The sequence below is a fragment of the Mustelus asterias genome, chromosome 2, assembly GCF_964213995.1.
Source record: "Mustelus asterias chromosome 2, sMusAst1.hap1.1, whole genome shotgun sequence".
Classification (NCBI taxonomy): domain Eukaryota; kingdom Metazoa; phylum Chordata; class Chondrichthyes; order Carcharhiniformes; family Triakidae; genus Mustelus; species Mustelus asterias.
The window spans coordinates 160,152,273-160,176,145 of record NC_135802.1 but is presented as its reverse complement, the minus strand read 5'-3'; the positions used below and the strand labels follow the sequence as shown (position 1 = coordinate 160,176,145).

The following is a 23,873-nucleotide window of genomic DNA, read 5'->3' as shown; positions in this document are numbered from 1 at the left end:
ATATGAAATTTAAAAAATAACAAACTGATTAAATATAAACGTTGAATGAAGATGTTAATGCCAGGGGTCCTACTGTTTCCTTTCTATCCCGCCCGAGAGCAAAAAAATATATTTTTGAAAGAAAAGCGCCTCCTTCGTTTTCAATCCATTTTTTAAGCCAGACCGGCAGTTAGAAACACGCAGGCGCAAAGGCGTGCCTGCGCCCTTCCCGCCCGACGGGGAACACGGGGCATGCGCACTGGACTCCACTTGCCAGGGGCATGCGGACTGGGCTCCACTAATCGGGCGTGTACACGGGGGTTCCGGAGGTTGGAGCATGCGCACTAGATTCCGATGTCTGGGGTTTGCGCACTGGGCTCCGGAAGTTGGGGGCATGCGCACTCGGCTCCGGAGGTTGGAGCATGCGCACCGGGCTCCGGAGATTGGGGCGTCCCGGACGGGGCCCGGAAGTGGCGCGCGGGCCGGCGGCGGCTTCCTGTCCGTTGGGCCGTTCCGAATGTTGTGGAGCCGCGAGTCGGGCAGCGACCGTTTGAAAGCGGCGGAGTTAATGGGAGCGCGAGGCGCGGCCGGCAACTATGCTGCGGTCTGGTAATGTAAGTCAGTCCCTGATAATATCATCATGTCAATTCCATTGTACAGCTGTCCGGGAATGTCAGACAATAGCATTACATCACCAGATATCCTGGACTGTCATTGCTGTATTGTCATGTATGGGCTCGATGGGCAGAATTACTGTTCGCATTCTGTGACTGCATTCTATTGTAATGCAAATCACCAGTCTGGAAATGTCAGGCGATAGCAATATTTGATGAGAGTAACTGAGCAGATTATGTTTGGCACTATGTTTGGCAGTGAATGTCACACTGTGCAAAATATTTAATATATCTGGTAATGTAACTCACACAGCATTATAACATATCTTGTAATGTCAGTCACTAATGCATTATAACATATATCTTGTAATGTAAGTCACACTAACGCATGATAACATCGTGTAATGTAACGCCCACTGCAATGCATTATATCTTGTAATGTAAGGCACACGGCAATGCATTATATTGTAATGTAAGTTATACTGTGTAATGTATGTCACAATATATAATGTATTATAACAATGCTATGTAATGCATTATAATATTGTAAGTCACACTGCATAGTGCATTAGAACAGAATATATGGTAGTGCAAGTCATATTTTACACAATACAGTACATTTCAGATAGGCAAAACTGCTGAACCATCTGGTAATGTGATATAATAAAATTACATAATGTAGGAAAAAGTTTACAAATTACAATATGTTAATGTAAACCAAGCTATACATAATGTGCAGGTAAAATTATAGATTATTTTGGTATTGTAACTGTGCCAATAAACATGTTTAATAATGTAATGGGAGCTACAAATTGCATATAATGTAAGTGGACTTAAATTCAATTATAGTATATCTGATAGGATAGACTGTTCAAATATATAATGTAGATAGATGAATCTCCTGGATAAGCAGCTGACTGAAACTGAAATGAAGCACTTTATTTGAAGCTAACTAACATTCATTCATTTTTTCTTTTATAGTCATGAAATACATTTTTTTCTCAAGTTTTCAATTTAACATTTGCTGATTTTTGGATTTGCAGCTTCTATTACTTTATTTTAGAAACTTAAAAAAAAAAATCAACCTAACCTTATTATCTGTTTATTTGCGTTTTCTCTTCTACACATCTTGGTAATTGTCCTCACTGTTTTATTGCTATCCATATTTTTCATGTTAAGCATGGGTTTTATTCTGAAATAAAAACAGAAAATGCTGAAAAATCTCAGCAGGCCTGGCAGCATCTGCGGAGAGAGTAAATGGAGTTAACATTTTGACACTGTATGACTCTTCAGAACTCTGAAATGTATCTGAAATTCCAAAATATATTAAACTGCAATTCGTAACGACAAGAGCTGCTTGTACCCTGGATACTGCTGTGCACCTTCTCTATTCAGAAGATTTACAGTGACAGAACCACGCTTACGACCTGTATCATTATTTCGGTACAGAATTAGAGCCGTGCATCTATCAAAGTATTTGGTCTCTTGTCCATTACTGAATAGTTACAGTTTTGTGATTCACTTGGGAATCTGATTGGTTCGACAATAGGCCAAATGCATACATATCCCTGCTGGCAAATAGGGAATGGTCCATTGTGATGTTTTTTGGCTGCTTTGATCTGAATTCTTTTCTTTCATTAACCTTGATGAAAGGACCTTAACTATTGACTCTTTGGTTGGGGTGTGGGTGGGGACTGTGGAATATATATCATAATTAATCACTATTGTACTTGAGGGAAAAAGTGCCACTTTCTTCAGTTACCTCATTTGGAGCAGATTAACCCTCATCTGTTGAATTAACTGCATGTACATTGGTGTGCAGTGAAATACCCACTCCTTGATGTTCAGGATTTGTAAAACAAACTAATCTGTTTCTTCGGGCGGCACGGTAGCACAGTGGTTAGCACTGCTGCTTCACAGCTCCAGGGTCCCGGGTTCGATTCCCGGCTCGGGTCACTGTCTGTGTGGAGTTTGCACATTCTCCTCGTGTCTGCGTGGGTTTCCTCCGGGTGCTCCGGTTTCCTCCCACAGTCCAAAGATGTGCGGGTTAGGGTTGATTGGCCAGGTTAAAAATTGTCCCTTAGAGTCCTGGGATGCGTAGGTTAGAGGGATTAGCGGGTAAAATATGTGGGGGGAGGGCCTGGGTGGGATTGTGGTCGGTGCAGACTCGATGGGCCGAATGGCCTCCTTCTGCACTGTAGGGTTTCTATGTTTCTCCTCCACTTACTTTTCATGTGTTTCTATGCATTTTTAAAGATAATCACAGCAGGAGGAATGAATCTTCCATGTTATAAAAGGCTAAAAAACTTAATTTTATATTGCACTAGTTCCAACCCTTGGGCAGACCCCGGGACGTGGGGAGGAAACCTGGTTAGGGACCACGTTTTATTTTAAGTAGTTAATGGTTGAGATTCAAAACACCTGTTTTTGGAACCACCAGGACATTAGTCCCACTGTGAGTCACCAAATCTCACTGAAACTTAGTCTTTCTCATGATGGTTTCTAATCCCCCACCTTTGAAGATCTCTCCTTGGAATTCTCTCCAAACGTCACTCTCAGAGGGCTTTAACAATAGCCACCTGGTTCCTGGATTCTCTAGTACACTCAAACACTTGCCGACAAACACACTTTCCGATCTATGACCATGCCAATTAGAACACCACTTTTCCACATGAGGCTCCAAAGGTCCTCTTTACTTAAAGTCTGCCCGTTTGCAGCCCTTTCTCTAACTTTTTAACTCGACTTAACTGGGACCTCTGTCTGTCCCCGTCTCTGTGGCACTTGTCGGATGACTGCCTCAGGAAGAACTGTTTACTGGCACTTGAACTAATTTGGTGATCCCCTCCAATTCGATTTTCAAATTTGCCAATGACACCACCGGAGTGGGTCGGATCTCAAACAATGATGAGATGGAGCACAGGGAAGGGATAGAGAATCTGGTGAACTGGTGCGACGACAATCTCTCCCTCAATGTCAGTAAAACAAAGGAGATTGTCATCAACATCTGGAAGCATAGTGGAAGACATGCCCCTGTCTACATCAACAGGGATGAAGTGGAAATGGTCGGGAGCTTCAGGTTTCTAGGTGTCCACAGCACCAACAATCTGTCCTGGTCCCTCCACGCCGACGCTATAGATAAGAAAGCCTACCAACACCTCTACTTTCTCAGGAGTCTACGACTCTTACTAATCTTTACAGATACACCATAGAAAGCATCCTTTCTGGTTGTATCACAGCTTGGTATGGCTCCTGCTCTGACCAAGACCACTAGAAACTACAAAGGGTTATGAATGAAGCCCAGTCCATCATGCAAACCAGCCTCCCATCCATTGACTCTGTTTACACTTCCCACTGCCTCGGAAAAGTAACCACATAACCGAGGACTCCATGCACCCCAGACATACTCTCTTCCACCTCCTTCTGTTGGGGGAAAAAGATACAAAAGTCTGAGGTCATGTATCAACCGACTCCAGAATAGCCTCTTCCCTGCTGCCATCAGACTTTTGAATGGACTTACCTTATATTAAGTTGATCTTTCTCTACACCCTAGCTATGACTGTAGCACTACATTCTGCACCCTTTCCTTTCTTTCTTTATGAATGGTATGCTTTACATAGCGTGCAAGAAACAATACTTTTCAGCGTATACCAATACATGTATACCAATACATGTATAATCAAATCAAAATCTATCAAAACACTCCTAGAGGATCCACCCTTATTACTAGGCAGGAGCCAGTGTAACAAGCATTGGAACATGTCTTTCTTAAATGTTACCATTTCCACAGACTGCTAATTTAACACCCAGGGATTCACAGATCAATGAATTTCATGACCTACATGTGATTCAAACATCTCAAAACACTTCCCATATGGTCAGTTAGTTTGAAGTGCAGTTACTGATGTTGAGAGCAAATACCAGAGCCATATTGACCAAAGCAGATTAGAACAAAAAAAAAACTGCTGTAGGCCATTCTGATTGTCAAAACAGTACGAGTTAAAATATAAGGGTAATATTCTAAAGTAAGAGTAATATTAGAAGTAAATGTATCTTCAAAGTAAATGATGAATATATCGAAAAAAGTGCTAGTTTGGAACACTACTTCATGGTTAAAACTTTGAGATGCACAACATTTTTAGCCTAAAAGGCAGGTGACATTATGTTTGAGTGATATAATTTGGTATAAAGGACAAATAACTTGACTATACTTAAAACTAACCTGTAAAAAGATCTCCCACGTAAAATTCAGAGGGCGGCACGGTAGCACAGTGGTTAGCACTGCTGCTCCACAGCTCCAGGGACCTGGGTTCGATTCCTGGCTTGGGTCACTGTCTGTGTGGAGTTTGCACATTCTCCTCGTGTCTGCGTGGGTTTCCTCTGGGTGCTCCGGTTTCCTCCCACAGTCCAAAGATGTGTGGGTTAGGTTGATTGGCCATGCTAAAATTGCCCCTTAGTGTCCTGGATGTGTAGATTAGAGGGATTAGCGGGTAAAATATGTAGGGATATGGGGGTAGGGCCTGGGTGGGATTGTGGTCGGTGCAGACTGGATGGGCCGAATGGCCTCTTTCTGTACTGTAGGGTTTCTATGATTTCTATGGGTCTTTTTCTGTTGTACCTATGGTTTGCTAGTGCATAGATCTTAGGACAATTGGGGAAATAGGGATTTTAAGTAAATAGGATATTGTAGTATAAATTGATGTCTTTCCAGAAACAGCTCATTGTCGCTTGTTACGCTTTCTCAGATTTCTCACAATCACATACGCTGTTTTTGCTATCCTGAGAAATCATGGAATCCCTGCAATGCAGAAGGAGGTCATTCAGACCATCGCATCTGCACTGACTCTCCAAAAGACCATCTTATCCAGGGCCATTCTGCTTACCATCAAAAACGCCAGCGGGGGTTGGGAGAATTCCGGCCTTGGCCTGGTAGATGGACTCGCTTTTTCCATTTTGTTTTCTGTCAAGCACGAAAATAATTTCATATAAAATTTCCACTATCTGATTTTAATTACTGTAATTTTCAAATGAGTCGTACCAGCAGAAAACCAGAACTGCAGGATGTGATCTACATCGTATTTCTGCTGCCTGTAAATCATTTGCAAGTTTATTGTTCGTAAATGAACACACTTTGAGATAGAAATGATTTTTAAAATTCATCCTTGGCATTGCTAGTTACCCTGAGAAGCTGGTGGTTGGCTGCCTCCTTGGATTGCTATGCGTAGCAGTTTGGTACAGCTTTGTGTCTTGTTCATTTGCTTCAAAGTTAAGAGTCAACAATGTTGGTGTGGGTTGTGACTGAATTGGGTGTTTCTAGTAATCTAATAGCTTCGTGGTCAATTCTGCTGATACCAGTTTTTTCCAGATTGTGAAAAACAGTTCAAATTCCCCAGCTACTGTGCCAGGAATTGAACTCCAGTGGTTTAGATTAATGATTTGATTTATAATTGTCACATGTATTAGAATACAGTGAAAAGTATTGTTTCTTGTGTGCTATACAAAGCATACTGTTCATAGAGAAGAAAAGGAGAGAGTGCAGAATGTAGTGTTACAGTCATAGCAAGGGTGTAGAGAAAGAACAACTTAATGCGAGGTAGGTCCATTCAAAAGTCTGATGGCAGCAGGGACGAAGCTGTTCTTGAGTTGGTTGGTACGTGACCTCAGACTTTTGTATCTTTTTCCCGACGGAAGAAGGCGGAAGAGAGCATGTCCGGGGTGCCTGGGATCCTTGATTATGCTGGCTGCTTTGCTGAGGCAGTGGGAAATGTAGACAGAGTCAATGGATGGGAGGCTGGTTTGCGTGATGGATTGGGCTACATTCACGACCGTTTGTAGTTTCTTGCGGTTTTGGGCAGAGCAGGAGCCATACCAAGCTATGATACAACAAGAAAGAATGCTTTCTATGGTGCATCTGTAAAGGCTGGTGAGAATCAAGACTGACCTGCCAAATTTCCTTAGTCTTCTGAGAAAGTAGAGGCGTGGGTGGGCTTTCTTAACTATAGTGTCGGCATGGGGGGGACCAGGACAGGTTGTTGGGGATCTGGGTACCTAAAAAGCTTTCGACCCCGTTTTATGTAGACAGGGGCATGTTCTCCTTTACGCTTCCTGAAGTCGATGACAATCTCCTTCGTTTTGTTGACATTGAGGGAGAGATTATTGTCGTCACACCAGTTCACCAGATTCTCTATCTCATTCCTGTACTCTGTCTCATCATTGTTTGAGATCCAACCCACTATGATGGATAAAAGCAAATTACTGTGGATGCTGGAATCTGAAACCAAAAGAGAAAATGCTGGAAAATCTCAGCATGTCTGGCAGCATCTGTAAGGAGAGAAAAGAGCTGATGTTTCGAGTCCAGATGACCCTGTGTCAAAGCTTTGATTTTCCAGCATTCTGCTGAGATTTTTCAGCATTTTCTCTTTTGGTTCCACTATGGTGGTGTTGTCAACAAACTTGAAAATCGAGTTGGTCCAGATCACTGGATTAGTAGTCTATATATATACATCTATTGTTAGCTATGCATAATTGAAAGGTACATTTCTGACTGCTGTGTACCATTCTACAATGGTTATGTTTTTAAAAATTAAACTACACTCAGATGTTCTCCTGTAAAACAAATTAAGGACCATGAATGCCATTCAATTTGCGACATCAGCAGTGAGGTCCATTGAGGATTTCCTGGATTGTGAGCAGCTTGTTATATGCGATTCATCCTATCTGTTCAGGCATTATCTAGAGTTACCTGAAGCCAAGGAGAGGAACTTTGTGTTTCAGTGATTAATGTACTCTATTCCTTCAGCTTATCTTGTCTGTCAAGTTTTATACCTTTCTGACCCTGAAGAACAGAGATTTTTGGTAGGAATCAAATTTGATTTTTTTTTCTGTTTTGATAATTATTCTGGATTATCCAGAACTTAGTCAAGCAGTTGGATGCCATCATTGCAAAATTAAGCATTAAAATAAAGAGTGGTGTTAACCATCATGAGTATACATATTTGCAGATGTTTTTGAGTCGGGCATTTAGGATAAGAATAGGAGCAGGCTAAGAATGGAGCAGCTGGAGGTGCCTATAAACATAGGTGCAGACCCACCAAAGGAGCCAGATTGATTGCCGATGCATGAGTAAGTTGAAATACAACCCGAAGAAGGCGGTATCTTGGACATGAACCGTAAGGAGAGGTACTGGAAGATGGAATTGTTCATTGTATCAAATACCAGGAAGGTACCACGACTGTAACAACTTGCCATAGTCAAATAAGGTACCATGGCTGTCTTGGTGCTATGGGTTGGACACAAACCGGACTGGAGAAAGTTGAGCAGGGAATGGTGGAAGGTTTAGCCTTGGAATTGAGTAGCAATGACACTAGTGATGAATGAGGCTGAAACATTAAAGCTATCGAACATACAAATTAGGAGCAGGTGTATGCCCCTTGAGCCTGCTCTGCCATTCAATAAGATCATGGTTGATCTGCTTGTAACTTCGACCCCACATTGCTGCCTACCAATAACCTTTTACCCCTTAGTTAATCAGGAAGGTACCTAGCTCTGCCTTAAATTATTCAAAGACTGCTTCCACTGTCTTTTGCGGAAGAAAGTTCCAGAGACTCTCAACCCTCAGAGAAAAGAAATTCTCCTCTGTCGTAAATTAGTGACCCCATATTTTTAATCAAAAACCTTTGCAGCCACTCCCCTGGGGACAAAATAACTTTCTGATTTTCATTTTTGTCAAAATTTGAGAATTTATGCTTTTTGTGAAGTTATTGGAGTCTCAGAGGCATTTTTGTTATAGCTACGAATATTGAGTCTACTGTTGATATTGTAACAAGTTCAGTATTAATAGTCTCCCTGGCAAACATATGCTGCATGTCTTGAGTTTACCATTACCATTCAAAATATAGTCACGTGTGTTGTAACCTTAGAGATTCAGAACAATAAAACCCAGTATTAAATAAGTTGTCTCCTGTAATCTCGCAAATGCAAGATTACAGTACACAACTGTAACCTTAGTGGGAGATGGTGGTATAGTGATAATGCCACTGGTAATCCAGAGGCCCGGAGGTTATGTGAACAAGGATCATAATCCACCATGGTAGTTGGTGGAATGTAAATTCAGTCAATTGCAAAAAATCTGGAATGAAGAAAGCTAGTCTCAGTAATGGTGATCATAAAACTATCATTGATTAATATAAAAAACCTAATGTTGTTCAGGGAAGGAAATCTGTCATCCTTTGTTTGGTCTACATATCACTCCAGATTCACAGTAATTTGAATCATAGAATCCCTACAGTACAGAAGGAGGCCATTCGGTCCATCAAGTCTGTACCGACCACAATCCCACCCTGTTCCTGCAGCCCCACGCATTTACCCTGCCAATCCCCCTTACACTAGGGTCAATTTAACATGGCCAATCAACCTAACCCGCACATCTTTGGTAAGGTTACTGCTGTCAGCCAATTATTTGGTTGACTCTTAATTGCTCTCGAGGGTAATTAGGGGTGCCTTGCCAGCGACACCCACATCCAAAGAACGAGTAAAAAACACATGCATGTCTCCAATCTTCTGAAAGGCCAAATTCCCTTTTGAATAAGATGAAGCTGAACACAAATGAACAAACTAACATTAATTTATGTTGTCATTAAGTGAATGAGTAAAGTAGCATTCATTGTAAATCTCCCCCACACTTGACTTGAGTTTATATGATTCCTTGTATCTCTATGGGTGATGTTTCGTATTCTGCACATTAAAGGTCCCTCAAAGCTTTACACCGCTTCTCACCCCTCCTTCCACCTGCACAGATGAGTGTCTTTCAGGCTGTGTAATAATGTATTCAATCTTTCCTCATATCCCATATATAAAGTGTTTGGAATATGATAATGTACTATCCCAACAGCAACAGTTCTGATAGCTTGTGCAATAACTTGCTGCAGAACACAATAACATATCTATTTTCTCACCTATGTTCTAATTGCTCCAGCCTAACTTCCTGTGTCAAATTAACCCTTTGTTATTTGAACTTGGAATTGGTTTTATTTATCATAATCCTTTCATAACATCATAAATACCGAAATCCAGCAGTTTGAAAATACATTGAAGGTGATCCTGTAATTGGAACAGCTTAAAGTAAAAATGAAGCATTGGTGAAGGGAATTGGGAAAGGAATGTTAAATATATTTAACTTGGTTTTTTGAAAGGCAGCCCCTGCACTTGAGTGTAATCACAAGGGATACAGTAGCTTTGCCTAGTTAAAAGAGCAGGCCTGACCTTATTAACTTAAATCCATGCCATGTGGATTTTACCATGGCAGAATCTGATAAGCTGCTTCAGTCTTTAATGTACATTTACTGGAACTGGAATCTCCTGCAAGTCAAGCAGCAAGCATTGAGGACAGACAGGCTATAAAATTTCCACCTGTACATATGGCAGGTAGATTTTAAAATGGATCTTCCCTGTGGCAGTTAGTTATGCCTTAATGTGTTCTCGCATCCTAATCATGAAAATATCATAGACAATTTGGCATTTGCTATCAAAATGACTTGTTGAAATATTTAACATTGGTATGTGATTTTTGGTGCTTTATGCTGAGCCGCAGGCATTCATTGTGCTTTTATGCTACAAAATCTAGAATTGCAGTGGGCAAGTGCTAATGAAACTGCAGCCTAGACAGCAGTAACATTTATTCTTTAACTGTGACCCAAGACAGATAGATTTGCATTTCCCTTGCGGATAATTGCATGCCAAGCAAATGAGAAGGATTTTTAACCTATCTACGGCTCTGCACAAAGTGTGGTTTTCAATTACATGTTTCAATTTACTCTACTGGTGCCCTCAATGACACAAGTTGAAGTCTGTGAAGTTATAATTGAGCAAATTACTTTACTAACACCATTCTGTAAAATGTGTGCCCTAACATGGCTTGCTGTGATCAATATAAAACTGTGAACGTAATCATATAATGGTTATTAATATCCAATGTCTCAGCTTGACCTTGGGATATTATGGGGTCCATATTTTCTGCAGGTGTATTGCAGTTTACAGATCAAACTTTTTTATAGCCTTCTAATAAAGAAAGTTTGTGTGTGTGTTACTTAGCAATGTTAAAGATATTGCATTGAAAGTAAAATGGAAATGCATTTATTTATTCATTTTTATATAAAGTTTCATAATGCTGTGTTCTTTGTAGTTTTGATTAGTCACCTAAAGCTTGATTATGCCGCGTTATCAGTCCAATCTATTTCCTGTAGCAGAGTTAGCAGTGAAGTGGTTGTCAAATAATTTATACACTGCAGCAAGGCATAATTATGGTTCATTATAAAGTGACATTTTGGTTGTTTGGTGATGCTCTTTCATACATGTTTCAAAGATGGGCTTAATATCATTCTTTCCCGGTTGTGATGATACCCTCAATTATAACATGCATTCATGTAGTATTATTTTTGTGTAGAGCAGTATTCCTGAGCACTTTGCACAAAGGTGGATACCACCTCCACTCTGGCCTACTCCTGCTCCTAATTCATATGTGAATGGGAAAAGCGAGGAGAATAGATTAGGAAGGAGATACAAAATTTTTAAAACAAAGGTACTAAGAAAGTTTTGGAGGTTGGAAAGGATTTTGCCAAGAAAGAAGAATTTTGAAAGGGAGCTACTGAAGATGGGGATCTAGTGGCAGAAGAATTTCTAACAGTGGTAGAAGTCAGAGATGCGAAATAGACTAAGTTTGGAGGTGCAGGGAGTGTGTGTTGGGGCTTAAATTAAGAGGCAATTATGGAGGCAGGATGGGCAACTAGGGGAGAATTTTTAAAAATAAGCTTGAGATAATGAAAACAGGCCAGGTTTTCACAGCAATAGAATAGTGGACGTGGATAATTTTGCAGAAGTAGAAAAATCTGATTTTTGATTTTTAAGCTTTCAATTGGCTGGAAATGTTGTACTTTGAACTGATCCAGAGCACACTGCTTGATTAATGCAAGGTCACATTCCAAGGTGCAGGCGAGAAACAAACCCTCAGGACAGTGTGAAGAAAGAGACATTTCCTGTAATCCAGACACCCATCAAAATTCGTCACTGCGCGTGCCTCTCTCTGTGCGGAATTGAGAAGATTGGGAAATGATCTTATTGAAAGATATAAGATCCAGAGGGGACTTGACAGGGTGGACGTTGAAAGGATGTTTCCCTTTGTGGAAGAGTCTAGCAGTTTAAAAATAAAGGGCTTCTGTTTAAGACCGGGATGAGAAGAAATATATTTTCTTAGAATCTTTGGAACACTTCCCCAGAGAGCGATGGAGGCAGGGTCAATAATATTTTTTAAGGCAGAGTAGATGAATTCTTGACTAACAAAGGTTACTGGAGGTAGCCGGTATGTCGAGCTGAGGCCACAATCAGATCAGCCATCATCTTATCGAATGGTGGAGAAGGCTTGATGGGCCAAAAGACCTACTTCTAAACCTAATTCCAGTGTTCATACGTGTGCATCATACTTGGCTGCTTGACTACCTTTTGTAAACATCTTTTTAAAAGTGTGGGTTATGTGAGTTACTGTATTCAAAACATAAAGGGACTATTTTTAAAAATTTGATGTTAAGTTACGTACATTTTCTATTATCTGATAGATGCTGAATAAAAAAATATTCCTCCCTTGGGGGTTAAAACACACTTGGCTTGCATTTTTAGAAAAGCTTTGATTACTTAATTAGATTATAGTATTCAATTAATGTTGACTTGGCTCACTCAGTGGCACCGTCATCTCTGAGTCACAAGATTATGGGTTCAAGGTCAACCGCATTGATAACTTTGGTATGTGGTAGAATCTGCTTCTTGTGAACATATTTTGTGGTGATCAGTGGACATAATGTCCTATTACCATTTCCAAAATTCATTTTTATAATGGGCTTTTGTACTGTATACATCATTCTGGATAAATTGCTGGTTCTAATTAATTTGCCCTGAAAATCAAGTCAAAATTGCTTGAAACAGAAGGCTTGTGGAATGTATGTATGCTAGTGTACTGACTTTTTGGTTGCGTATGGCAACGTTTGTGGTCATCGTACCGAGATTCAATTTTTCGTGTAGCCGGCCTTAATAGTATAACCTATAATTGGCCTTAATAGCATAACCTACTTTACAGGCTAGATAAGAGGAGAGCAACAAAATCAGCGTTTTTGCCCCAGAACAAAAATGGTGGGAAAAGCAAGTGTTTCTAAGAACATTGTGCATGATATTTGAATCATTCCTTTGTAAATTAGGAAATGGCTTGCCCCATTTGCGGAACTGAATTTTCTGGCACCACAATTAGTTTTGTTACTTGTACTAACAAAAGAGGTGATCTATTAACTATGTTCCAATGCTGCTAAAGGGAAACCATGTACTTTCCCAAGTTTGTTTGCCTGCTCAGGTATTCAGTTTGACCTTTACAACTGATATTCCTTCAGCTTCATGTTAAACTAGTTTTAAAGAAACAATGGACTTTATTTAAACCTTTAGCTATTTGAACACATTTAATCTACTTTTGGTTTTATGTTCTGTTCAAAGCTGATGTTCACCAGAATAGAACGTAATTTAATGTCTTATGCAAATCCAACATGTTCTATAAGATGGAGCATCTTTAGACTTTATTTCTATCAAAATATGGACTGATGTGGCTTTTAGTTCAATTATATCACTTTTTTTTGCTGCTGTCTTGAATTTCAAACAGTAGCTGCCTTGCCGGCAGGGTGGGTGTTGAGTAATCTGTAATGTATTAGGTCACTGCATTTGAACGTCTGAATGTTGTATTCTCAAATTTAGCTGTAGACCGTTCCCAATGAATCAATAATGGTAGGAATTTTAATAGCTTTAATGTACCAGTGATTGCATTCTTAAGTGTCTCCTTAGTGCATCATGCTCCCACTGACAGGTTCTTATGAAGGCTTTTAACAAATTCGCTTTGCCAAATCTAGGTCTGTATCAAAATGTGTTTTGCGTTTAAGATGCAATTTAACCCTGTTCGCCCAGCTGCTTATTGTTTCTGTTGGTAAAATTGTGAAACCAGTTATTCCCTCCTCACTGTTGTACCATGGAATTCAGGCAATCTCATCAATTACAAAATTTGCCTGTGGTTTAGAAAGAAAGCTGGAACTTGCATTTGTACAGCACCTTTCACACTATCAGAATGTTTCAAAGTACCTTGCGGCAAGCAAATTACTTTTAAAGTGTATTCATTGCTGTCATAAAGGGACTGTGCAATGCCTTCCCGAATGAATCTTCTCTCTTTGCTTGTCACCAGCTAGGAATTCCGGTAAGTCAATGGGGATGTGAGGATGTGTTGGTGAGGTATGTTGGAGAGCGTGCACAAATCTCCAAACAACTCATCTGCCAGACCCCTCAAGCACCAAATGTCCCACATGTGACAGAGCCTGCAGATTGTGTATTGGATTTATCAATCATCTTAGAACCCATCAAACTAGAGTGAATGCAAGTCACCCTCAATCCCAGCGAAGTGCCGAAGAAGAAGCTTATGCACAACAAAATCCCATAAACTGCAATGAGATAAATTACCAATTAATCTGCTTTGTGAGGTTGGTTGACTGCTATGTGTTGGTCTGGGCAACCTCTGTTGTCTTTTAATAATGTCAGGAGACCTTCAAATCCACCTGAACAGGGAGATGGGGCCTTGCCTTAACATTACATCCAAAAGGTTGTGCTTTTGATTTGTAGCAGTTCCTCAATATTACATTGAGTTGTAAGCCTGCAGTTTTTTATTGGTTGCAGTTCTGTAATATTCCTTGGTCATGTTTTTCTTTTAAAATCGTTGTGCAATCAGCAATGTTAACATTTGCAATTTTCCTGTTGATGGTGTTTGTAAGATAGGTACATTATATGCTAGCTGTATCATTGTATATTTGGTGCGGCATTACAGCACAGTGGTTAGCACTGCTGCCTCATGGCACCAGGGACCTGGGTTCGATTCTAGCCTTGGGTGATTGTGTGGAGTTTGTACATTCTCCCCGTGTCTGTGTGGGTTTCCTCTGGGTGCTCCAGTTTCCTCCCACACTCCAAAGATGGTAGGTTAGGTGGATTGGTCTTGGTAAATGTGCGGAGTTACAGGGATGGGGCTGAGGGGAGAGCTGGGTGAGTTTTTCAGAGAGTTGGTGCAGACACGATGGGCCAAATGGGCTCTTTCTATTTTTATTAAAGCAATTGCTCTCATCACAGCCTGCCACTCATTCATCCCTATCAAGCCTCTCCAGCATTTTCTGTTTTTTTTTCAGATTCCAGCATCCACAGTATTTTGCCTTTAAGCTGTAATTTAACCCTGTTCGCCCAGTTGCTTATTGTTTCTGTTGGTAAAATTGTAAAACCAGTTATTCTCTCCTCAGGAATTGCAGCCTCTGTGATTACTGCACCATGGAATTCAGGGGTTATATGGTTCTATTCTCTAAATAGCTATAGTACTCACTTATGCTCTGTTATCTGAATAGTTAGTTTCCAGTACCATTCAGTGTCTCTTTGTGTCTGGTACCTTAGGTTCCGGGATCTGAGGAGTTATACCACAGCGAAAATGAAATAATGATTCCGGTATTGACATCAAAAAGGGCAAGTGAACTACCAGTTGATGAAGTTGCTAGCATTTTACAGGTAACTGTTCTTTGTGTCTGTTTAAGGGACTGTTTTCATATGGGCTTTAACTAACTGTGTTGATGGAGCATGTAACTTTTCCTTAAAGCATTTTTTGCTGGGCAGTATTACTTTATTTGTTTAAAGAAATTGTGGGTGTAAAAAAATAGCTTGAAATGGATCAGAGCAAATGTTGGGTAACAGAACTCTTATTGAGTAATTATTGTTTTTTAAAAAAAATCATTCATGGGATGTGAGTTTTACTGGCCATCCCTAATTTACCCTTGAGAAGGTGGTGGTGAGCCATGGTAAGATGATTATGTTCATAAGTGATCCAAAAAAATGATCTGAAATGTGTTTTTAAAAACATTATTGTTTTGTTATAATATAAACATGTTCTTGTGACAATCCATTTCTCTTCAGCAGTGCAAACTTATGTTTCAATTTCATCGTTCAAATATCTTTTCCCAGACACATTTTTTAGGATGTTGAGTCGCCAGTCGTCATCTGGTCGTCTTGTTCAAGTTACATTCATCTCATCTGAGTCTAAATAGTTTGCCTTAATGAGCAGTGCAATACATTAGTGCTTAGATTAGTGTTTATTAATCTTAAATTGGGAATCATAACATTCACTTTTGGATTAGGATCATTTGATAATCATCAGGTGCAAAAGCTCAAGCTGAACGTCTTTTTCACTCATATCTACTCTTACATATACTGGCATCAACAGTAGTACCAATTCTATCTGCAGTTGAAATGAGTTAGCTCAGCACTGATCAGAGATTGAATCTGGGAACCTTCTGGTCTATGAGACCCAGTAGTACACAGGTACAAAAAGTAATTGAAGGGGCCGATTGAATGTTGGTCTTTATCTCAAGAGGGCTGGAATATAAAAGGGAAGAAGTAATACTTCGGTTCTGCAGAGCGTTTAACGGAGCACATCTGGAGTACCGTGTTCAATTTTGGACACCCATACCTCAGAATATATCAGCCATGGAAGAGTTACAGTGCTGATTTATTGGAATTATACAAGAGCTCAAAGGATTAAATTAGGAGGACAGGTTATGTAACAGACATGTTACGTGACTTGTAATTTTCTTGGAAGGTTTGAGTGGGGTGAGGTGGGGGGGGGGGGGGGGGTGATCTCATTGAAGTGTTTCAAATGACGAAAGGATTTGATAGGTAGACACAGAGAAACTTTCCTCTGTGGGACCCTAGCCCAAGATATTAGAACTTGTCTACATGGGAGTAAAATCCCAAAGGGATAAGTGGGAGTGAAAGTCTAAAATTCCCTTGCCCATTGCTGGCATTGCTGAATCAGTTGAAATTTTCAAGCGTTAGATTGACTGTGATAGGAATGTTGTAATATGGATCAACAGTATGTTAATAGATTTTAGGTACAGATCAGCCATAATCTAGCTGAATGGTCTACTGCCTTTCAGATGTCTTGTATTGCAATGGTGCTGCAACATGTTGGATCATATTTTGAAATGGGATGAGTTTCTGGAAAAAGTGAAAATTGGATAACTCACTTCCAGTTATGCACTTGGCACCTCCCAGTGACCAACCCAAACTCTGTATTGGTAGACTGAATGTAATCTATCTACGCTCTTAGCCAGCAAGTGATAACTGGTGTAAAAGAGTTTGAGAGAGAAAATTTGAGAATTTCAAATGTAAAATGGGAGAAACCTGTTCAAGGTTCACTGAAAACCAAGTGCAGTAGCTTTTTTTGGTTTGTACAAAATTTGATTATTCTCCATTCAATACAGTTGGGGTGGTAGCTGCACGTTGTCCCAATGCTGACTGCATACATACTTCTGTGATGGCAGTAACAAAGTTTTAACTTTGTATATTTATTAAGCATTAAGTTTTCTTACCACAGGGCGACCTTCACAATGGCCTAAAAAATAGTGAAATTTCTCGGCGTCGGACGTACCATGGATGGAATGAATTTGAAATCAATGAAGATGAACCTCTTTGGAAAAAGTACATTTCACAGGTTAGACACCTCAATAATTGCACTATAACAATGGCACAGCAGCAGTCAAATGACTTGCGCTACTCTTGTTTATTAGACATTCATTTAAGGAACAAAAAGAGCAAGTTATGAATGGGAGAGTAATTTTACAACTCTAGTTAATTATGTTTTGAGTGTGAAATTCCAATGTCACATTTCAGATTTTGTGCTAGAAATGGGAGCAGTAGAACTGGGGACAATACAGTCAGCCCTTTACTTACTACAAGAATCTCTCAAAAATTAAAACGAGAGCCAGGCTTTGGTATTGACCAAGAGGCAGACAGTATTGCTTCCTCCCTTGCAACAGCTGCATGCTGATCTCCTCCCTTTCCACCAATCAGGGCACAGCCAACCATTGCTTTTATGGTATTCTTTTTATCTGTCATTGAATTCTCATGTATTTGTTGGATGGGTATTTATTACCCACCCCCAATTGGCCTTAAACTGGGGCTTGCCAGGTCATTTCAGAGAGCAACTACACCACTGTGGATCTGGAGGCACATAAAGACCAGACAGGGTAAAGATGGCAAGATTTCCTCTCCCGAAGGACATTAGTGAACTAAATGGGTTTTTACGATAATCTGGTCGTTTCATGATTATTATTAATGAGACTAGGATTTTGTTACAGATTTATTAATTGAATTGAAATTCCCCTCGCCTCCAGAATCAACACTGAGTTCTACAATTTTAGATCCTACACACTGCTTCAATTCTTTCGGAAAGCATTATATTATTTTCATTTATGCTTTCTTGGCCCTTCTTTTGTTTCTCCTCTTGTTCTATTCGCATTTCCTTTTGCCCTGCACAATCATCACCTTCATTATTTAATCTCTCTTGCCTTCCACCATATCACAGATCTGCTTTCCTTCCCCTCTCCCCCTCTCCACTTTCTCTCCATATTTGCTTAAAAACTGGTCATCTCTAACTTGTGCCAGTTCTGGTGAAAGGTCACTAACCTGAAATGTTACCTTTGTTTCTCTCACTGCAGATATTGTTTGACCTGCTGAGTATTTCCAGCACTTTCTGCTTTTGGTTCAGAGATCCTATTTTGATTACACAATTCAGCAACTTCTTCCAGAATGCAATGGCTTACTACCTTACCATTACAACCAGAGAATCTGCAGCAAAAGCTTCTCTTCGTGCCTCTACATTGTTACTTCCAGAAGCCCCGAAGGATCTATCAATGGCTCTTTCCTTATCTATGTACTTTCCCTCAACGCCCTTATCCACAGACATAGGGCCAGCTTCCACAGACATAGGGCCAGCTTCCACTGAGACATTGTGGAAACCCAGCTCTATCTGACTCATCACCTCTTCTGTTAGACTATTTGTTCTATATCCAGTCTTTGAATGGCTTGCTTCCACCTCTGTGACATATCTCAACTCTACTCAACTAATGAAACTTTCATCAATGCCTCCAAGCTCAAACTATTTCAATTTTCTCCTTGTTGCCTTCCATCCTCCATAAATCTCAACTCTTCTAAAATTCTGCAGCTTGTATCCAATTCCACATCAGATCACTCCTTCCTAACACCCAAGCCTACATTGCTACCTGTCCATAAAGACTGAAATTCCAAATTCTTATCTTCATGTTTAAGTCTGTGAGGATGTTCTCATTGCTTGCCAACATTTGAAGTTACAGGCTAGAAGCCGACCCAGTTAAAGTGATTTTCATAGCTTTGTGATTTAGTGAAGGAAATAATTTAATTTTGGATATCTGAAAATAATTCTTCATCTTTTTAGTTAATGTAAGAGTCTTGTCAGAGTATGAGAGGCTGGAAGGAAGGTATATTTATTTCTGTCTAAAAGAGATAACAGATTATACTGGAGAGCTATGTATTAGGGTGTTTGTTCCCTTAATACTCTGAATACCTTGGGTGCTTTTTTTATATTATGGCAGCTATAATTGGCTTAGTCCTTTTATCCTTGTGCGGAATGGAATTTGGTCAGGAACTCCATTTTGTTTTCTGAGGCTTTAAATTTGGTTCCATAGTCAAAATGTGGCTAATGTCATTCATTTCCTATTTGTGTACTGAGTATACAGCCATGCACATTCTGATTCAGTGGAGGCAGAGGGGTTTTATTTATTTGCTTGATATTTTTCACTTCTGTAGATAATCTGATATTTCGATACTGTACGTAATTTCTGGTTTGTAAATTTGTGCATGGTTTCTGTGTGACATAGTTGAGGCTGTTGGAACAGAAGAACTAGGAGCAGGAGTAGGCCATCTGGCCCCTCGAGCCATTCAATAAGATCATAGCTGATCTTTTTGTGGACTCAGCTCCACCTACCCGCCCGCTCACCAAAAACCCTTAATTCCTTTACTGTTCAAAAATCTATCCATCTGTGTCTTAAAAACATATAGAGGTAGCCTCAACTGCTTCAATGGGCAGGGAATTCAACAGATTCACAACCCTTTGGGTGAAGAAAGTCTTCCTCAACTCAGTCCCAAATCTGCTCCTCCTTATTTTGAGGTCATGCCCTCTAGTTCTAGTTTCACCTGCCAGTGGAAACAACCTCCCTGCTTCTATCTTAACTATTCCCTTCATAATATTTTATGTTTCTTTAAGATCTCCCCTCATTCTTCTGAATTCCAATGAGTTTAGCCTCAGTCTACTCAGTCTCTCCTCATAGGCTGACCCTCTCAACTCTGGAATCAACCTAGCGAATCCCTTCTGCACCCCCTCCAGTGCCAATATATCCTTTCTCAAGTAATGAGACCAAAACTGTACACAGTACTCCAGGAGTGGCTTCACCAGCACCTTATGCAGCTGCAACATAACCTCCCTGTTTTTAAACTCCATCCCTCTATCAATGAAGGACAAAATTAAATTTGCCTTCTCAATTCCTGCTGCACCTGCAAACCAACTTTTTGTGACTCATACACAAGGATACCCAGATTCCTCTGCACAGCAGCATGCTGCAATCTTTTGCCATTTAGGTCCGCACGGTGGCACAATGGTTAGCACTGCTGCCTCACAGCATCAGGGGCCTGGGTTCGATTCCCGGCTTGGGTCATTGTCTATGTGGAGTCTGCACGTTCTCCCTGTGTCTGCGTGGGTTTCCTCCGGGTGCTCCGGTTTCCTCCCACAGTCCGAAAGACGTGCTGGTTATGTGGATTGGCCATGCTAAATTCTCCCTCAGTGGACCTGAACAACGTTGGAGTGTGGCGACTAGGGGATTTTCACAGTAACTTCATTGCAGTGTTAATGTAAGCCTATTTGTGACGCTAATAAATAAACTAAACTAAATAATAGTCCGTTTTGCTGTTATTCCTACCAAAATGGATGACCTCACTTGTTGGGCTGCTTGCTTGGGTTGCAATGTTTGGGCATCCTGTTTGAGCTATTCAGAGGAGCATTTTGGAATTCTTGCACTCTCTGCTTTTCCCTCATTGGTCCAACCTTTTCAGGTGGCTTAAGATTATTGGTTGCTCTGATCACATCTGTAACCCTATTTTGCTGTTCCTGGTAAATTTGGGAACGTTAATGCAGGAAACCTTTGGAAAACAATATACCAGACTAAAATGAAGGGTGGTGATATTGTCTCGGTGTCGACAGCCATGTTATTTTGTGTTATACTGGATGAGACGGAGTATAGAAAAGAGATAAAGAATCTGGTGAGCTAGTGCACCGACAATAATCTCTCCCTCAATGTCAACAAAATGAAGGCGATGGTCATCGACTTTGGGAAGCGTAGTGGAGGATGTGTCCCTGTTTACATGACAGGGATGAAGTGGTCAAGAGCTTCAAGTTTTTAGGTGTCCAGATCACCAACAACCTGACCTGGTCCCTCTGTAATCATAGAATAAAATCCCTAGAGTGCAGAAGAGGCCATTCGGCCCATCGAGTCTGCACCGACCACAATCTCACCCAGGCCCCACTCCCATAACCCCACATATTTACCTTGCTAATCCCCTGACACTAGGGCCAATTTAGCATAGCTAATCAATCTAACACGCACATCTTTGGACTGTAGGAGGAAACCGGAGTACCTGGATGAAACCCACGCAGACACGGGGAGAATGTGCAAACTCCACACAGACAGTGACCTGAGGCCGGAATTAGACTTGGGTCCCTGGCGCTGTGATGCAGCAGTGCTAACCACTGTGCTGCCCCATGCCGACGCTATAGTTAAGAATGCCCACCAACACCTCTATTTTCTCAGGAGGCTAAGGAAATTTGGCATGTCAGCTATGACTCACACCAACATTTACAGATGAACCATAGAAAGCATTCTTTCTGGTTGTATCACAGCGTGGTATGGCTCCTGCTCTGTCCAAGACCGCAAAAAACTACAGAGGGTTGTGAACAAACTCAGTCTATCACGCAAACCAGCCTCTATTGACTCCGTCTACACTTCCCGCTGCCGCAGAAAAGCAGCCAGCATAATCAAGGACCCCATGCACCCTGGACATGATCTCTTCCACCTTCCATTGGGAAAAAGATACAAATGTCTGCGTACACGTACCAACCGACTCGAGAACAGCTTCTTCCCTGCTTCCATCAGACCTTTGAATGGACCTACCATATATTAAATTGATCTTCTACACCCTAGCTATGACTATGGTGGCACAGTGGTTAGCACCGGGGGCCCAAGTTCGATTCCCAGGTTGGGTCACTGCCTGCGCAGAATCTGCACGTTCTCCCCTTGTCTGTGTGGGTTTCCTCTGGGTGCTCCGGTTTCCTCCCACAGTCTGAAAGATGTGCTGGTTAGATGGATTGGCCATGCTAAATTCTCCCTCAGTGTTACCCGAACAGGTGTTGGAGCATGGTGACTAGGGGACTTTCGCAGTAACACTACAGTGTTAATGTAAGCCTACTTGTGACACGAATAAATAAGCTTTAAACTTTAAAAAATGACTAACACTATATTCTGCACTCTCTCCTTTCCTTCTCTACGTATGGTATAGTGCACAAGAAATAATACTCTTCACTGTATACTAATACATGGGACAATAATAAATCAAATCAAATTTTGCATTTTTTTTGTAGGCCGTGTTTGCTTCCATTACATTATTTTTATGGTTTCAAGAACTCTTGGAGAAAGATTAAATATCATTAATATTGACCCACCCAGCCAGGGGAATCTGGTTTAGTGTGGCTCTTCTTGTGATTACTTTTCCAGCTCTGTAGTTCACGATCAGACTGATAGTATATCCTAGTGTGTTTTGAAATCAAAGGATTAGTTTGGGTGTGTCAATTTGATTTTTTTTGTGCTAAGGATTCCTTGTCTGTATTTCCAGATTTGTTATTTTAAAATGTGTTTTGTTTTAAAACTCCCTTCAAAGATTTTAATTTCCCAGGACAGCTACAGACAAGTCTGTGAATTCACCAGCAGAAGAGAGGTAGCTAATTGGCTTATTTATTTTTTCCAGCAGCAAGCCAACAGTGATTTGTCTTCAAAATTGACAACACTTCATACCCACTGTGTTGGAATGTTTTTTTATCCCTGATCTATTCCTGCCGGAACAGGCGATAATAAAACCGAATGCCACATGTCAAAAATGCAATCTGACATTTGGAAACAGGACACTGAATAGGCAGTCAGGCCTCAAAAGGCTGAGAGAGATAGCAGGAAGGTTTTGTTCTGCCTTGGGGCTATAGGGCAGAATACAGCATGGTTATTCTGGTGCGAGTTTAGATAAAATGCACATTCATTGTACGTCATTTTCATATCATTGTGCAAAGATATTCTATTGATTCAGCTGAACAGTTCTGATCATAATATGTTCATTTGCCTTCGTGTTCAGTCAGCTAATTGATTTTCACCATGTTTTGCCTTCCCTTGTCCGACTTCAGTGAGATTGAAGAGATATTTGTTCAGAAGTCATTGAGATCAATTTTGCTGCAACTATTCATTTGTTCTTGAAAAATACTATACATTTTGGTCGAAGCTCATGACCTTTGCTCACAGAGGATACCATGTGTTCACACTGAACTACAGCGACCTTTTGTAATCTGAAATCAGTGAGACTGCCATCTTGAACCATGGTCATTAGAAATCTAGTTTCACTGTAAAATAATAATGCTGAGGTCCATTAGGGATTCTTTATTAAACACTTTCACTTTTTTTGCAGTTCAAAAACCCCCTTATTATGCTCCTATTGGCTTCAGCTGTTATCAGCGTTCTAATGCACCAGCTGGATGATGCAGTCAGCATTACAGTGGTAAGATGTGGATGTTCATTTAATATATAAATAATATACAAGTATATAGATGTAACTCGAATGCAGTCAAATTAAATCTGGATGGCACAGTGGTTAGCACTGCTGCCTCACAGTTCCAGGAACCTGGGTTTGATTCCTGGTTTGGACGTCTGTGTGGAGTTTGCACGTTCTCCCTGTGTCTGCGTGGGTTTCCTCTGGGTGCTCTGGTTTCCCCCCTCAGTCTAAAATATGCGGGTTAGGTTGATTGGCCATGCTAAATTGCCCCTTAGTGTCCCGGGATGCGTAGGTTAGAGGGATTAGCGGGGTAAATATGTGGGGTTGCAGGAATAGGGCCTGGGTGGGGTTGTTGTCGGTGCAGACTCGATGGGCTGAATGGCCTCTTTCTGCACTATAGGGATTCTATGATTCTAAATATTTTTAGTTTAATTGTAGAAATATGTATCTTGCTGGAGCAGAGAACTATTAATTAGACCTTTTACTGTCCTCTTCAACTCAAGTATAATTTCT

General features: G+C 40.6%; 1 protein-coding gene across 1 annotated transcript in view; it reads left to right on the top strand.

Moving 5' to 3' along the window:
* Nucleotides 1-401: 401 nt before the first annotated feature.
* The window catches only part of atp2c1 (ATPase secretory pathway Ca2+ transporting 1), an 85,664-nt gene continuing 62,192 nt past the window's right edge, over nucleotides 402-23,873 (top strand). Inside the window, exons 1-4 of the mRNA XM_078199766.1 lie at nucleotides 402-593; nucleotides 15,090-15,200; nucleotides 17,062-17,178; nucleotides 23,277-23,366. Coding sequence (XP_078055892.1) covers nucleotides 576-593; nucleotides 15,090-15,200; nucleotides 17,062-17,178; nucleotides 23,277-23,366 — 336 coding nt within the window. The 5' untranslated portion in view covers nucleotides 402-575. The remainder of the gene's footprint in view (nucleotides 594-15,089; nucleotides 15,201-17,061; nucleotides 17,179-23,276; nucleotides 23,367-23,873) is intronic.